At 35.8% G+C, this 16382-nt stretch overlaps 2 protein-coding genes across 9 annotated transcripts; one reads left to right on the top strand and one right to left on the bottom strand.

Moving 5' to 3' along the window:
• Positions 1–8045: 8045 nt before the first annotated feature.
• Positions 8046–10265, top strand: LOC121975241 (26S proteasome regulatory subunit 8 homolog A-like). Of its 8 annotated transcripts, none has more exons than XM_042526777.1 (6): positions 8046–8429; positions 8660–8757; positions 9004–9037; positions 9124–9224; positions 9607–9683; positions 9768–10265. In XM_042526777.1, the coding sequence occupies exons 1-4, from the start codon at positions 8225–8227 to the stop codon at positions 9189–9191; spliced, it is 405 nt and encodes a 134-aa protein (XP_042382711.1). In that variant the 5' UTR covers positions 8046–8224; the 3' UTR covers positions 9192–9224; positions 9607–9683; positions 9768–10265. The 8 variants fall into 8 exon arrangements, with proteins under 8 accessions (XP_042382711.1, XP_042382710.1, XP_042382708.1 ...); XM_042526776.1 differs by having other exon boundaries at positions 9004–9041; XM_042526774.1 differs by having other exon boundaries at positions 9004–9041; positions 9467–9683.
• A 3958-nt stretch (positions 10266–14223) lies between these two features.
• On the bottom strand, positions 14224–16142 carry LOC121975240. Its single transcript, XM_042526770.1, has 4 exons — positions 16004–16142; positions 15824–15906; positions 15654–15744; positions 14224–14478 (listed from the first exon to the last, which is right to left on the bottom strand). Exons 1-4 carry the CDS (start codon positions 16033–16035, stop codon positions 14448–14450), a joined length of 237 nt encoding a protein of 78 aa, XP_042382704.1. The 5' UTR covers positions 16036–16142; the 3' UTR covers positions 14224–14447.
• Between the last annotated feature and the right edge of the window lie 240 nt (positions 16143–16382).

Genomic DNA, 16382 nt, shown 5'->3' with positions numbered 1-16382 from the left:
TTCGAAGGCCAGCACCACAGTGTCATGAAAGTTTCAAATCTTGTTAATCACTATTGGGAGACCCTTAAAATAGTAAACGAGGGCTTATTTGGACTTAGGTTCACCTAATAAACATATAGGAGTTGGAATGAGTCTGATCAGAGCTCTTTAGGTCCATTAATGAGTTTTGACTAAAACCCATTGATAGATCTAGGAAACTCGGATTTCTAAAAACTTGAAATGAGATGGAAGAGGTGAATGTGTATAGAAGGGAGATATAGTGAGAAATCCTTGTCTTGAGTCTCCTACACGAAGTTATAGACTCATGTCAATTGACACAAAGTTTGAAACTTTCTAAACCTTCTAAGCAATGCTGGGAATCTTTTACGATGATAACAGAGGGTACCCTTGGACTCTAGGGCAAATGTAGAAACTTATAGGAGTTAGAATGAGTCTGATCGGAGCTCTTTAGGTCCATCAATGAATTTTAACCAAAACTCATTGATAAACCTAGATGACTTGGATTTTTAAATTTTTGTAATGAGATGGAAGTGTGGAATATGTAGAAGGTAGATATAGTGAGAAATATTGGTTCTGAGTCTCCTACATGAAGTTATAGGCCCGTGTCAATTAAAAACAAAATCTAAATGACTTTCTAAAATTTTACAATGAGATAGAAGTGTGGAGTGTGTAGAAGATATATATGGTGTCCAATCTTGGACCTAATACACATAGGTGAAGTTATGATCGTGTGCTAACTATCACAGACTATGGTGCTGGTTTCGAAGACCTGCATCACAACGGTGTTGGTCTTTAGAAACCAACACAAACTGTGGTGTTGGTTTCGAAAACCTGCACCACAATGATGTTGGTCTTCAGAAATCCTAGTCTTAAGTCTCTTACATAGAGTTGTAGACCCATGTCAATTGTCACAAAATCTAAAACTTTTTAAACCTTCGAAGCAATACTGGGAATCTTTTACGATGATAACGGAGGGGGCACCCTTGGACTCTAGGGCACTGTAGAAACCTACCGAAGTTGGAATGAGTCCGATCGGAGCTCTCTAGGTCCATCAATAGATTTTGACTAAAACTCATTGATAGACCTAGATGACTTGGATTTTTAAATTTTTGTAATGAGATGGAAGTGTGGAGTGTGTAGAAGGTAGATATGGTGAGAAATCTTGATTCTGAGTCTCCTATATGAAGTTATAGGCCCGTGTTAATTGACAACAAAATTTGAAACTTTCTAAACCTTCTGAGCAATGCTTAAAATCATTTAAGATGATAACGATGGGCACCCTTGGACTCTAGGGAACTATAGTAACCTACAGGAGTTGGAATGAGTCCTCGATGAGAGTTCTTTGAATCCATCAATGAGTTTTGACTGAAACCCATTGATGAGTCTAGACGATTTGGATTTCTAAAATTTTACAGTGAGATGGAAATGTCGAGTGTGTAGAAGTGTCCAATCCTGGTCCTAATACACGTAGGCAAAGTTATGATCACGTGCCAACTAGCATAGACTGTGGTGCTGGTTTCGAAGACCTACACCACAGTGGTGTTGGTCTTCAGAAATAGCATCACAATGTTGGTTGTGGGTGAAGCATGTCAGAAGTGATGACCTACTCGATGACATTTCAGCTGTGGAGAGAAGCACGACGATGAGCTGCTGCATGTTAAAAGCATGTGGCATTCCTTAAACAACCTATTCCTTCATTAAGATCGAATCATATCGAATAATTATATCTATTCATGCTTTTTATCTAGAATAAATTATGATCTTCATCTCTTTCAAGTTTAGAACTAGAAGAAAAAAAATGGAGGCGAGGGGGTCATTGAGTGGTACCCTTACGTTCCCATTTTTTAGATTTGGCGGGCGGTGTGGTAGTGGTAGCGCTTTTTGTTCTTCCTGTCAGCTTGCTGCGATGACGGCAGAGGCAGCAACGAGTGCTGCTGCAGAAGTTCATCATCATGCTCCTCTCCGCAGCTAAGAATGTCGTCGAGTGAGTCGCTGCTTCTCACATACTTCACCCACAACCAACACTGTGGTGATGGTCTTCGAAAATCAGCACCACGGTCTATGCTAGTTGGTACGCGTTCATAACTTTGCCTATGAATATGAGGACTAGGATTGGACACCATATATACCTTTTACACACTCCACACTTTCATCTCATTGTAAAATTTTAGAAATCCAAGTTGTCTAGTCCATTAATGGATTTTGGTCAAAATCCATTGATGTACTTAGAGAGTTTTGATCAGACTCATTTCAACTCTTATTGGTTTCTATAGTACCTTGGAGTCCAACTAAAAAATAAACAAATTTAGAGTGTTGATTAAAGTTTAGCTTAATTTTAGAGGAAAGAGAAGAGGAAAAAATTAGGAGAGAGGAAATAGAAGAGATTAAATGTTGCATACAAATGATAGAGGAAAAAAGAGGAGAAGTTAGTAATTGTCAGAGGGATAAAATTAGAATAAGTGCACCTTTTGGAAATAATGAAACTTGTGCGCCCCTTTTAGACAAAACCAAACTTGTGCCCTTTGGGAATTTGTTGAAAAAAATATTTATGAACTTATTAAGCCTTTATATGAACTGAGGCAAAGTCTAAGCAATTACATGAGTAGTTTATCATTCTCTCCATTTGACTTGGTAATGAATGATCAAATAGATGTTTAAAAGAAATTAAAGGTAAATTATCTAGTGTTTATATCTTGGTAATACTTTGCTAGTTGGTACCAAAATAGATTAGAATTGAGAGTTAGACATTCCCAAATGGAAGTTGGATTTGAAAAATCCAGGCATTGCTGATGTGATTTTAGAATTGAAATTGACTCATTTAATTGGTGGAATAATAATTTTTCAATCTAACTATATTGAAAAGAACTATGAGAATTTTACTATAGTCATGCAAAAAATAATAATAATTTGTGTGGTTGGCTTTGTAACTAAGGGTAATATAGTAAAATATTAAACTAGGTTATATATTAAAACCTTCAAACAAATAAGTTTTTGTTACATTACCTATGTTGAACCAAACAATATTAGGTTATATTTTATTCCCCGTAACCTTGTTTATGTGATTACTGGATAATCACATAACCTAGGTTATATATGATAACTTAAATCAAACGCACCCTTAGGGTTGTTGTACGTAATCTTACTATACATTGTAAGAGGCTATTCACCAAGGCTCCGATTTGAAGGATATGTATGTCCAAGTAAAAAAAACAACAAATTACCAAAGGACGCACTGCAAGTTTGGTTTTCCCCATAAGACACAACTGATTACAATTTTACCTAATTACTGACTTTTCCTTTTCACTTTCCTTTCTCATTTGCATGTAGCATTTAATTTCTTCTCTTTCCTCTCTCCTAATTTTCCTCTCTTCTCTTTCCTCTAAAAATAATTTAAACTTTAATCGATACTCTAAATTTGTTTATTTTTATTTTTTTATATTAAAAATTTAATTAAAAATATAAAAATATAAAATAAAATTAATAAAACATCAATTTTTTAATATCTTCTATTTTTAATATCTAATTATAAAAGAATAATAAAATAGAATTAATAAAGATGATTTTATTAATAAAAATAGCAATAAAATAAAATAAAAATTACTTTGGTGTTAGTCTTTAGAAACCAACATCATAGCTTAAATATCAACATCATTGTGGTTTTGGTTTTCGAAGACCACCACCATAGTGTCATGAAAGTTTCAAATCGTTTTAATCACTATTGGGAGACCCTTAAAATAGTAAACGAGGGCTTATTTGGACTTAGGTTCACCTAATAAACACATAGGAGTTGGAATAAGTCTGATCAGAGCTCTTTAGGTCCATTAATGAGTTTTGACTAAAACCCATTGATAGACTTAGGAAACTCGGATTTCTAAAAACTTGAAATGAGATGGAAGAGGTGAATGTGTATAGAAGGGAGATATAGTGAGAAATCCTAGTCTTGAGTCTCCTACACGAAGTTATAGACTCATGTCAATTGACACAAAGTTTGAAACTTTCTAAACCTTCTAAGTAATGTTGGGAATCTTTTACGATAATAACAGAGGGTACCCTTGGACTCTAGGCCAAATGTAGAAACTTACAAGAGTTAGAATGAGTCCGATCGGAGCTCTCTAGGTCCACCATTAATGAATTTTAACCAAAACTCATTAATAAACCTAGATGACTTGGATTTTTGAATTTTTGTAATGAGATGGAAGTGTGGAGTACGTAGAAGGTAGATATAGTGAGAAATCTTAGTTCTGAGTCTCCTACATGAAGTTATAGACCCGTGTCAATTGACAATAAAGTCTGAAACTTTCTAAACCTTTTGAGCAATATTGAGAATCTTTTATGATGATAACGATGAGCACCCTTGGATTCTAGGGAATTGTAATAACCTACAGGACTTGAAATGAGCCCGATCAGAGCTCTATAAGTCCATCAATGAGTTTTGACCAAAACCCATTGATGATCTAGACGACTTGGATTTCTGAAATTTTACAATAAAATGGAAGTGTGGAGTGTGTAGAAGGTATATGTGGTGTCTAATCCTGGTCCTAATATAAGTAGGCAAAGTTATGATCGCGTGCCAACCAGCACAGACTGTGGTGCTGGTTTCGAAGACCTACATCACAACAGTGTTGGTCTTCAGAAACCAACACAGACTGTGGTGTTGGTTTCGAAAACTTGAACCACAGTGATGTTGGTCTTTAGAAATCCTAGTCTTGAGTCTCCTACACAAAGTTATAGACCCATGTCAATTGACACAAAGCCTGAAACTTTCTAAAGCTTCAAAGCAATGTTGGGAATCTTTCACGATGATAACGGATGACACCTTTGGACTCTAGGGCACTGTAGAAATCTACTGAAGTCGGAATGAGTCCGATTGGAGCTCTGTAGGTCCATCAATAGATTTTGACCAAAACTCATTGATAGACTTGGATGACTTGGATTTTTGAATTTTTAAATGTTTATAATGAGATGGAAGTGTGGAGTGTGTAGAAGGTATATATGGTGAGAAATCTTGATTCTGAGTCTCCTATATGAAGTTATAGGCCTGTGTTAATTCACAACAAAGTCTGAAACTTTCTAAACCTTCTGAGCAATGCTGAAAATCTTTTACGATGATAATGATGGGCACCCTTGGACTCTAGGGAATTGTAATAACATACAGGAGTTAGAATGAGTCCGATTAAAGCTCTCTAAGTCCATCAAATGGGTTTTGACTGAAGTCCATTGATGAATAATCTAGACTTGGATTTCTGAAATTTAACAGTGAGATGGAAGTGTGGAGTGTGTAGAAGGTATACATGGTGTTTAATCCTAGTCCAAATACACGTAGGCGAAGTTATGATCGCATGCCAACTAACATAGACTGTGGTGCTAGTTTTGAAGACTTGCACCATAATGGTGTTGGTCTTCAGAAACTAGCACCACAATGTTGGTTGTGGGTGAAGCATGTCAAAAGCGGTGACCCGCTCGATGAGGAGAGGATCACGACGACAAGCTTCTGCATGTGAAAAGCATGTGGCATTCCTTAAACAACCTATTTGTTCATTAAGATTGAATCATATCAAATGTTTATATCTATTCATGCTTTTTATCTAGAATAGATTATGATCTTCATCTCTTTCAAGTTTAGAGCTGGAAGAAAAAAAATGGAGGCGAGGGGATCATTGAGTGGTACGGTTACATTTCCATTTCTTGGATCTGGCGTGCAGTATGGTAGTGGTAGCGGTACCGCCTTTTGTTCTTCCCATCATGCTCCTCTCCGCAGTTGAGAACGTCGTCAAATGAGCCATTGCTTCTCACATACTTCACCCACAACCAACACTTTGGTGCTGGTTTCTGAAGACCAACACCACTATGGTGCTGGTCTTCGAAAATCAGCACCACAATCTATGCTAGTTGGCATGCGATCATCACTTTGCTTACCAATATGAGGACCAGGATTAGACACCATATATACCTTCTACACACTCCATACTTTCATCTCATTGTAAAATTTCAGAAATCCAAGTTTTTTAGTCCATCAATGGATTTCAGTCAAAATTCATTGATGGACTTAGAGAGCTTTAATCAGACTCATTTCAACTCTTGTAGGTTTCTACAGTTCCTTAGAGTCCAATTAAAAAATAAATAAATTTAGAGTGTTGATTAAAATTAAGCTTAATTTTAGAGGAAAGAGAAGAGAGAAAAATTAGGAGAGAGGAAATAAAAGAGATTAAATGTTGCATGTAAATGAGCGAGAAAAAAAAGAAGAGAAGTCAGTAGTTGTCAGAGGGTTTAAATTGGAATAAGTGTGCCTTTTGAGAAAAATGAAATTTAGGTGCGCCTTTTGGAAATTTGCTGAAAAAAATATTTATGAACTTATTAAGCCTTCATATGAATTGAGGCAAAGTCTAAGCAATTACATGACTAGTTTATCATTCTCTCAATTTGACTTTGAAATGAATGATCAAATAGATGTTTAAAAGAAATTAAAGGTAAATTATCTAGTGTTTATATCTTGGTAATACTTTGCTAGTTGGTACCAAAATATATTAGAATTGAGAGTTGGATATTCCCAAATGGAAGTTGGATTTGAAAAATCCATCCATTGTTGATGTGATTTTAGAATTGAAATTGACTCATTTAATTGGTGGAATAATAATTTTTCAATCTAACTACATTGAAAAGAACTATGAGAATTTTACTATAGTCATACAAAATTTGTAATGTGGCCCTGTTTCCTTGCATTCATAGTTTTTCTATGAAAAAGAACTCTAGCTCTCTCTTTCTCCTCCCAAGACTCGCAACTGGGACTCCGTTTGTCTAGCGGAGACTACTAATTCTCCTTGTTTTTTACTATGTATGGCATTCTCTATTTTTAACGCATTGGTTATTCTTATTTAGATTTTTATTTTTTCCATTCAAAATCAATTCCTATTTCGATTATTACTCACATCACTTATAACACCATGAAGGAAGCTGTGTCTTGGCTCTGGGGACCGTTGATGTGACGGTTTTATTTTTTATTTTTATTTTTATTTTTTAGGAAGCTGTGTCTTGATTTTTATCCTGCAGAGTGCACCAAACTCAATTCTGGAGAGCCATGAGCTTGCAGGCTTGACAATGGAGTATCGGAGGGAATGCGGGAGGGACTGCATGCTGCAGTCACTCACTGCTGTCTCCAGCATTGGTGCCGATGACTCGCCGGTGACTGGCATGGAATGCCAGCATCTTCTACGGCTGGAGGATGGGGCAGAGGTTCTTAGGGCACAAACGGAGTGGAGGCCCAAGCGTGCCCAGGGTCTCCAAAACACAGGGCCACTTCCATGATTTGGAACAAGGGATGACGGTAAACCACTGCTCTACTTCCTTTCGACAATATCTGATGCAGATTAAGAAAATCACAATATTTGTGTAGAAAGAGAAGGCCAACTTATTGCTCTACTTGTATTATTTCTTTTCTTTTGTTTGTTTGTTATTTTTTCACTGTTTATTTGTTTCCTATAGCTCTGATTTTTTTTTCCTTGGTTCCATCATTAAATTTGGTGTGTCTGTCGTTTTTCACTGGTGAGACTTGCACGAAGGATGTTTCGTCTTAATTTATGGCGTCTGTTAGAGATCAAGATCATTTGCCTCATCTTCTGCATGGCTACTATGAAGAAGCCTTTTTGTGATTTACCACCTTTCAAAAGTATAAACGTGTGCGTTTTTTCGGGGCATAATCAAACGATATTGGACTTCTGAATTAGTTGTCGTATGCATTTTTAATTAACTCTACGCGTTTGGTTCGGGGTTATCCTTGATAACCTTGGTTATCCATCCAAGGTTATCAAGGATAACCTTATTTGGTTTAAGTAATTGATGATTCCGAAGTCATGATGCATGCCTGACACATCAGCAATTTGGGCATATACCCCGGAATCACAAAACCTAAGAAAAGTGGGGTTATCCTTGATTCCGGGGTTAACAAAAATTTTAAGACAAAATTATCCTTCATTATTTGCCATTTGAGACAAAAATAACCCTACAGATCTATCAAATTTCAATCTGCCATTCGGATGGCTCCCGATTCACAAAAAAAAAAAAATAACCTAGCCATTGTTCACCGCTCCTCCTCTCGCGCACAACCTTTCCCTCTCGTAGCGATCTAATTTATCAGCCCTAGAGAGAGTGCCCATTGCGAACCCAAGGCCGAGCGAAATCAAGGGGAAACGAGACGCAGTGACGACAGCGGTGAGGTAGGCGGAAGGCGATGGCGTCCGCCGTGGTGGAGAAAAAGCAACCGGTGGAGGTGGAGGGCGAGATGTGCGCGCCAACGACGCAGGTGAGAGGAGGCGGAGGCAAGGGGTTGCGGCAGTACTATGTCCAGTACATCCATGATCTCCAGCTCCAGATCAGGAAGAAGGCGAACAACCTCCAGCGCCTCGAGGCCCAACGGAACGATCTCAACTCTCGCGGTTAGGAATCCCAACCCTCAATGTGTGTTTTGCCACCATTTTCCACGATGCCCTAATCCTGAGAAGGTTTAGGTTTTTTGATACTCGATAGAAGTGGTTCCCAATGTGATTTTACTTGTTCTGCTAGAAATTTAGTTTCGGATTCTTAACAGAGATTTTAGCAATAAGAAAGGGTCAGATCCATTGCAATAACTTTTCTGGTTGTCTGTTGTTGTACGTTGTGGTTGCAGTCAGAATGCTCCGAGAAGAGCTGCAACTGCTTCAGAAGCCTAGTTCGTATGTTGGAGAGGTGGTGAAAGTGATGGGGAAATCCAAGGTCCTAGTCAAGGTAAGTCATCTGGTCCATTCGTTCAACTACAAATTAACAAGAATCTTGCAAAAAAAAAATTTGTTTGTCAAAACTTATTGGATGAATGTCATTTTAGATTGAACTTGATGATAGTATGTTATTTTCTGTTTGTATTTTGTTTGATGATAGTATGTATTTGGTGTCTGTATTGCTGGTTCAAAAATGTTTATATTATTAAGTTTTGTTGTTATATTTATGTTTTGATGATGGTGTGTCCTTACCCAGCATTGGTACTACATTTTCCTCCGATTCAAAAAAGGCAGGTACATTGCATTTTCCTCCGCTGATTGTTTTTGCAGTGGATATTCTGCAACAATATTTTTTTTAACAAATTGCCATTTGCAGGCTTCTGGACCTATGTATTGCTACAAAGATGGAAAACTCACTGCATTGGAGGAAGCAAACCAGCCTGATGGAATATATGTTCATGAAAAGTGCGTTGTATGGTAAGTTATTTCTTCGATAAATGTTTCAGAATTATGGGATTTTAAAGTAATTGCGTATGATGATTTAATTTTCTAGCTTGTCACATTCTTTCCACCGATTGTTACATCACTAGTTAAATCCATATCTAGTGTTTATTCTTGTGCCTTCAGCGATTCCTTCTTATCATTTGGAGTTTTGGAGCTTAGATGGTTTATGCTTCTTCCTTACTGATCCTTTTTCTGTTTGGTGATTGTGTACTTAGGGCTCCCCAAGTGTATTTTTCTAGAGAAATCGTGAAAAACTTTGAGTTAGAACTAAAGCGAGCATCAAAGTTAAAATGCAGCAAATGTGGGTTGAAAGGTGCTGCTCTTGGTTGTGATCTCATTTATTTATTGCCTACAGACTCTTGATGATGAATTATCTCATTTCCGAGATACGTCTAGTTTGCTATCCCAATCCGACGAACAACTCCTCCTGAGGTAACAACCACAAGATGGACTTACAATGAAGTGTTTTCTTTCAACTAATGACAAACTTAGCAGTACATTGCTTTATTCATGCAGATACGAGTTGCAATCCGATCAGTCATTACTAGAAGAATACTATTTTCCCTATGATTCTAATTGGCTTAAGACACAGATCAACAGGGGCCTTGAGTTTTGGTTGGGATACAGGGAAGCAAGCTTTGTGTCAGAGGATGAGAAATGGAAATGTCAATTCTGTGATTTTGTCTCCGATTGCCCATTTTCAGTTACTTCGTCCAGGGACCGCATAAGAAGTAGATAACCAGCTTTTAGTTACACATTTTGTCTCTGTCATGCAATGCTTGCACGAGATGAGACAATTGCAGTACAACTTATAGAAAGTTTACAATCTGATGACAATTTGCTGACACTTGAAACTATACAAGAAAGTCCACTCCTGCAATCGATTTGGATTGAAAGTGTCTTTCTCATCCATTGCATTTCATTTCCACTTATCATGGAACCAATTTTACTTATTACATTTGTTTGTCTATTTTTTTCCTATTGATAATTCATTATTCTGTACTTTGCTTTGAACTACAAATTACAATCTCTTTGCCTTCCTTGCATATTGTTGTTTTGCAAGATTATTTGATGAGATTAAATGGCTAAAGTTCGAGCTACCATATTTCATTTTTTTCTTTCTGAGTCCTGCATCCTTTAATCACACAGTGATTTAAAATACTGTTTTGAGCTAGGGTATCTCGCCTAGAACGATATGGTGGTTTTGATGTTGTGTCAACATGCCGAGCCTAATGGCATTATTAAATCAAAAAATCATAAAATATAAAATAATAATAATAATAATAATAAACAAAAAAATCTAATTATATATATATATATATATATATATATAATATTATCATTATTAAATCAAGGGTAATATGGTAAAATATCATATTAGATTATATACTAAAACCTCCAAACAAACAAGATTTTATTGGATTGCCTAAATTGAACCAAACAACCAATGGTTATGTTTCATTCCCTATAACCTTGGTTATGTGATTACTTGGTAATCACATAACCAAGGTTATGTGTAATAACTTGAACCAAACGCACATCTTGATGAAAAATTTCCTTAAGCTGGATCTGCCATCCCAGGAATAATTAATGAACTTAATTGAGATTATCATTTTTTTTTTTTAATGTGTGTGTCTGCTAAGTACATGGGATTTGTTCTAAAATAAAATAAAATAGTCTCTAAATAATAGTGCAGCGGTTAGATTTTTCAAATGGTTAACTAGACATTTAAAGATTAAATCTCAACTATAGTACATTATAGGAATTCTTTTTTAATGGAATGACAACTCTAAAAATGTTGATCATTTTAGATGAGTTTTCATGAGCAATTTTTATTTATCTTGGTGGTCGATGAAAAATTTTCATTGGACTAGATCGGTCGCTTTCAAGATTAATCAATTCGAAGAATTGAATATCTGAATTATTAAAAATAAAATAAAATAACTCTCGTTTTGCTAGTTAATTAGATATTCACAAATCAATTTTTAACAACTTATTGTGAAATTATTTCTTCCACTTGGAAGACAAATTTAAAACGTTGGCCGTAAGTGATAAGTTAGTTCACATTTTCATATTTATCTTGATGATTGATTAAAATTTTTCCTCTAGGTTATTCGTGCTTTTAAATTTATCCTATTATTCGGTGGAAAATTTTTATAGGATCAGATCCGTGATCTTCAAAATTATTGGATTCTATAGCGGGATAACTTAAATTATTAATAAAATAATTTGATTTATTTTTTTCAAAAATATATTTATTATTACTCTTATTATCTAAATCTACCGTGTCATTTAAAAAACAACTCTAATATCCAAATAACCGTCGAGTCGATAACCTATGAATGTCAATATTGTGGATTAAAATAAGAAATCCCACCCATTAGCATAGTCACCTCCTCTTATCTCGTGGTGCAACGTGCTTACTCGTAATCTCCTAGTAATTAATATAAACTCATAATGTCATCGCGAATAGGATGGTGAAGTTGAATTTCCTAGCTATTTTTCTTGGTATACTGCATTAACTCCATTCAATTGATCTGTGCTCCTTTTTGTGTTCATCTTGTTCTTAGGCGGTGAAAAACTTTGGCTAAATATCCGAATAAAGCTCTTAGAAAGACCATTAACAACATTCATTTTGTATTGTTTAAAGAGAAGAATATGTTTCTCTTCATACACAACAAAAAATTTCCCGTGTATTTCTTGAAAAGAATTCTCGTCTCAAATATTTTGGTTTTTAAATAAATTTTAGTCAAAACCTCAACTTTTCATGTATTTATTCCTATAATTTGTAAGCAAATGACATGTTAATAATTTGAACTTATATCATCGAGTATTATTGACCATTAGTGAAAATAGAAGAACTAAACAAAGAAAAAGTGATACACAGTAAAGAATAGAAGTAGTAGTAGAAGAAGAAAGAATTAGGATTATCTGTCTTTAGAGAGATATGCTATAAGGGCTGACATCGACATCAATGCTGTGGAGTGTGAGTTGTGTAGTTGTCTAGTCGAGCGGTGGAATGAGGAATAAGAAGTAACAGTGTAACATGAGGAATAAAAGAAACCTAAAATAACACTTGGAAATTAATATTATGAATAAGGATATAATTTGAATAAAAGTTTTCTTAATTCCTCCTACCCTTACACTTCAATTTGAGATGTAAACAAATCTTCTATTTCATAGGCAAGGAAGGTTAAAGCTTATCCTTCTTTACGTTTCATTTTTTTAGCTCACTCTCTCCTAAATAAAGTTAAAAAATTTTCTTCCCCTTATTTTCCCTTCGCTTCGCTTCCCTCACTAGCCCCCAAACAGAGGGTAAAGAGGATAAAAGGGAAGCAGTTAGGGAAGTTGGTTTACTTACGGAGTTGAAGAAGAAAAATAATTAAGAGAAAAAAATTATGAGATTGCCCTTTTCTCATCAATTTGGAGCTTCTATCCTTTCTCTACATTGAGTCACGCTTGCCTATCACTCGTGGTTAGGGGTGTAAACGAATCGAATCGAGCCGAATATGCTGAAAAATTTAAGGCTCGAATTCGGCTCGAAATAGGTATATTCGAGTTCGAGCTCGATTCGAAGCTCGAAAATTTTAAAATGTTTGGTTCGAGTTCGGTTCGAATTAGGATTCGAGTTCGAATTCGGCTCGAAATATTCGAACATGTTCGCGAACTATTCGAATTATTACTCGAAAATAGGTTCGAAAGACTCGAAATTTATTTATTTAATATATATTTAACTTATATTAATAAATATTAAGGCTCGTGAGCGGCTCGCGAGCGGCTCGCGAACGGCTCGCGAGCGGCTCGCGAACGGCTCGAACAATATAATTTGGGTTTGAGTTCGGCTCGAAAAAAAGTTCGAACATGTTCGAGTTCGGCTCGAATTCGATAAATTCAAATACGAATCGAATATTTTTCGAGCCAGCTCGAAAAGCTCGCGAGCCGGCTCGATTCGTTTGCAGCCCTACTCGTGGTGCGAGCTTGGCAACTTTGCCTTGACCTCAATACTATGTCCGCTCGTCATCAATCAAGTAGCCGAGTAATCTTACAAAGGATCAAGTTAGGGTCAACTTGATCAGGATCCTAAAATGATAAAATTCTATAAAAAAAATCCTTAAAATTTAACAACAATAATCACATTAAATCTCAAAAATATTCTCTTGATTCAATTTATAAGCTAACAAAATAGTGACATAGTGGAAACTATTGAAATTTTTAATTCAACACAAATGTCAAATATAATCATTTAAAGACAATAGACATTTTAAAAATTATCATTAAAAAAAATAAAATGATAAAATATTAGTGATAAAAAAATAATTTAAAAATAATTAAATAGATATTTAAATAATCGATAAAATATGAAAATAATTTAAATTACAAAATAGTTCAAAAATAATTGTAAAAAAAACCTAAAAATCTTTAGAACCTAAAAAAAGCTTTAAATGATTTTTTTTAATTCCGAAATTTATCGATTACGAATTTCATCCCATAATCAACTATAGATATTTAAATAGACTTCAATTTAATAAATTTGATATATTAAAAAAAAGTTTAAAACCTTTCAAAGCTTCTACCAATCCTACTCCAATCCCTATACTTCTGCTCCAATTTCACTGCAAAAAAGACCTTACACAATTCAAAATTGATTCGGTGTTCTAAATTGTAAGATTGAACGCAATTTTAAAGGGTCAAACATACTTATGCTTGCTCGTAGCTTAGCGTTGGCTACAAGTTGAGTAATCGAATCACTATGTAATGGTATTGCCTAGCTATTGCCATAATTTCATATATCAAATCAATAGCTCACAATAGACTCCATCGAATCTTGAAGTTGGTAAGGATCCTAAATATCACACATCTTATGGAGGCCTCTCAAGCCTCAATTAAAGAGTGACAAAGTCAAACAATACTAATTACCAAGCTCATTCCTAACATTGGTTCTACTTGTTCCTCACTGTTTTGAGCAGTCCCATGACAATGCACAGACATATAATATCAATTATTCAGAACAAACAATAGAAATTGCATTTGATGGAAAATAAACATTACGGACCAGACAATTCATAAAAAAAAAAAAACAGATTTATCAAAGTACAACTCAGGTCTGTTGAACTCGAAGGCCAATGCTTGCCTAACATCAAAAGATAGACATTTCAAAAAACTTGTTAACTTTTTCCAATGAACAGCTTGTGCAGGTCACTTGCTTTCTATGTCGTACAAATCACTCCTGGAAACATGTATCAAGGAAAAGCAAGATAACCACAAAGAAATGTATACTAACAACGAGAAGCATGCAAAAGGGTAGTGTAAACAGATTTTTACAAGTAAAAGTAGAAAATAAAAAGATCTTAAAGAACCTAGGTAAATTGCTCAGTTTTATTAGGCTAAACGAATAACAAATATTAGTTTAACAAAGATTAGGTATTCAGGAACATTTACTGTACAAGGTATAATACACTAGAATGGTACTGCATTTTTAGTCCTGCACAGTGATTGAACGAATTTTTTTTTTCATGCTAGAGCTAGTGAGCAATAAAATGAGTTTTCTGCCAACATAATGGCAGCAACATACCTCACAGAACCTTTAATGACAACATGATCTCATGTAAGTGTGAAACAGTCATCTTCATGTGAGAACAATGGTGGCATGAAAGGAGGGTCTCCCCAAAGTATGAAGGTAGTGATGCCCCAAAGGGGATGCAACCATGGAAAGGTGGTCACAACTCACAAGAGTCAATATGCATGTGTTTAATGTAACACAAGAAATTGGGAAAAATAAAGCACAAATGGGGGGAAAAAAAACAATTGATGAGAAGAACATAATTCTTGGATTTTTCTTCTTTCTTTCTCACGTTCCTTTTTTCCTCTCCTGCAACATTTTTCCTAATTTTCTATCCACTCAAAAAAATAGAGACTACTTGATAAAAAATTCACAGAAGTATGATCGTATCTGTAGCATCTGGAATTTCAATTAAATAACCCTATCACTTAGGTTCTCAACCAGAGTGCTCTAATATCTCTTTGATTCAGTTTCTTCCTTCCATTTATTTGCTCTCCTACCTGAAAACAAGTCGATGCCACATCTTCTATCAAGTAGAGCAAACTTCCAATCCAATCCGTCCATATCAAAAGAATGACTTTGGCTACCTCCAAATAAAGAGTCTGCTCTCATTTATAGTAAGTTGTTCTAGAATTTCATTTCATTACGGATCCACAATGGAGTATTTAGAACTAATCATGACCTTTAATATTTACATCAACCCTTGCCAAAAAAGAAGAATCGTATATAAAGAACAAACAATAACTTTCAATTGCCAAAAAGAAGAATCGTATAAAAAGAACAAACAAAAAAACACTTAAATCGGAAATAAAGGTCACTCATAGCGCCGACCAAAAGGATACACCAAATATGCTCCATGAGCGAAGGCAACAGCCAGGGCGCCGAAGAACACCCTATCCCGCAACACAGGATTGTGCCTCAGACCAATTCGAACTGTATGATGTCGTTGCCTCCAGATTCAGAAGGATAAACAATCAACACTAACAAAGAGCAAAGAAAAAGAAGAGCGTACTGAGAGGAAGAACGGGAGCGTATACGAGAGGAACTAGGAACTTGAACTGTGGCCCTCTCTTTTTCCTCATGACAGCGCCATCGCTTCGTCAATACAAAAGGGAACAAATCGATCAGGCCCATGACAAAACTGCGAACTCTAGAATCAATAAATACGCAAGCAAATAAGTTCGATGATTACGCGGTGGAGAAATCGTTGGAGGACGAGGCCATCGGAGGAGCAGTCGGAGAGATCGAAGCTTAGATCCGCGGATGGCGAGAGGTAAAGGAAGCCGTGGGCTGCTTTTTCTCTATCGATCGATCGGCGGAGGAAACCAAAAACCGGGGTGGTTTTATGTCGCGTTCCCTCTTTTAAGGTTTAGGGACTGGATCATAAATGGGCCGATCGAGCTTGGTCAGCGCCCGGCCCATTAGAACATTGGTTCCACCCTCAACTTTTGTGTTTTTTCTAATTTGGACGACCCATGTCGGACGGCGTTACTAATTGGGCTTTTAATGGGCCGGCAAAATTAAATTAGAGCCATTTGAGTGGAAGTAACTTTTTAAGTATAAAGTAGGTG

This window comes from Zingiber officinale, chromosome 4B, assembly GCF_018446385.1.
Source record: "Zingiber officinale cultivar Zhangliang chromosome 4B, Zo_v1.1, whole genome shotgun sequence".
NCBI classification, from domain to species: Eukaryota; Viridiplantae; Streptophyta; class Magnoliopsida; order Zingiberales; family Zingiberaceae; genus Zingiber; species Zingiber officinale.
Note: the sequence above shows the minus strand (reverse complement) of the source record. Positions and strands in the feature narration are given on the sequence as shown.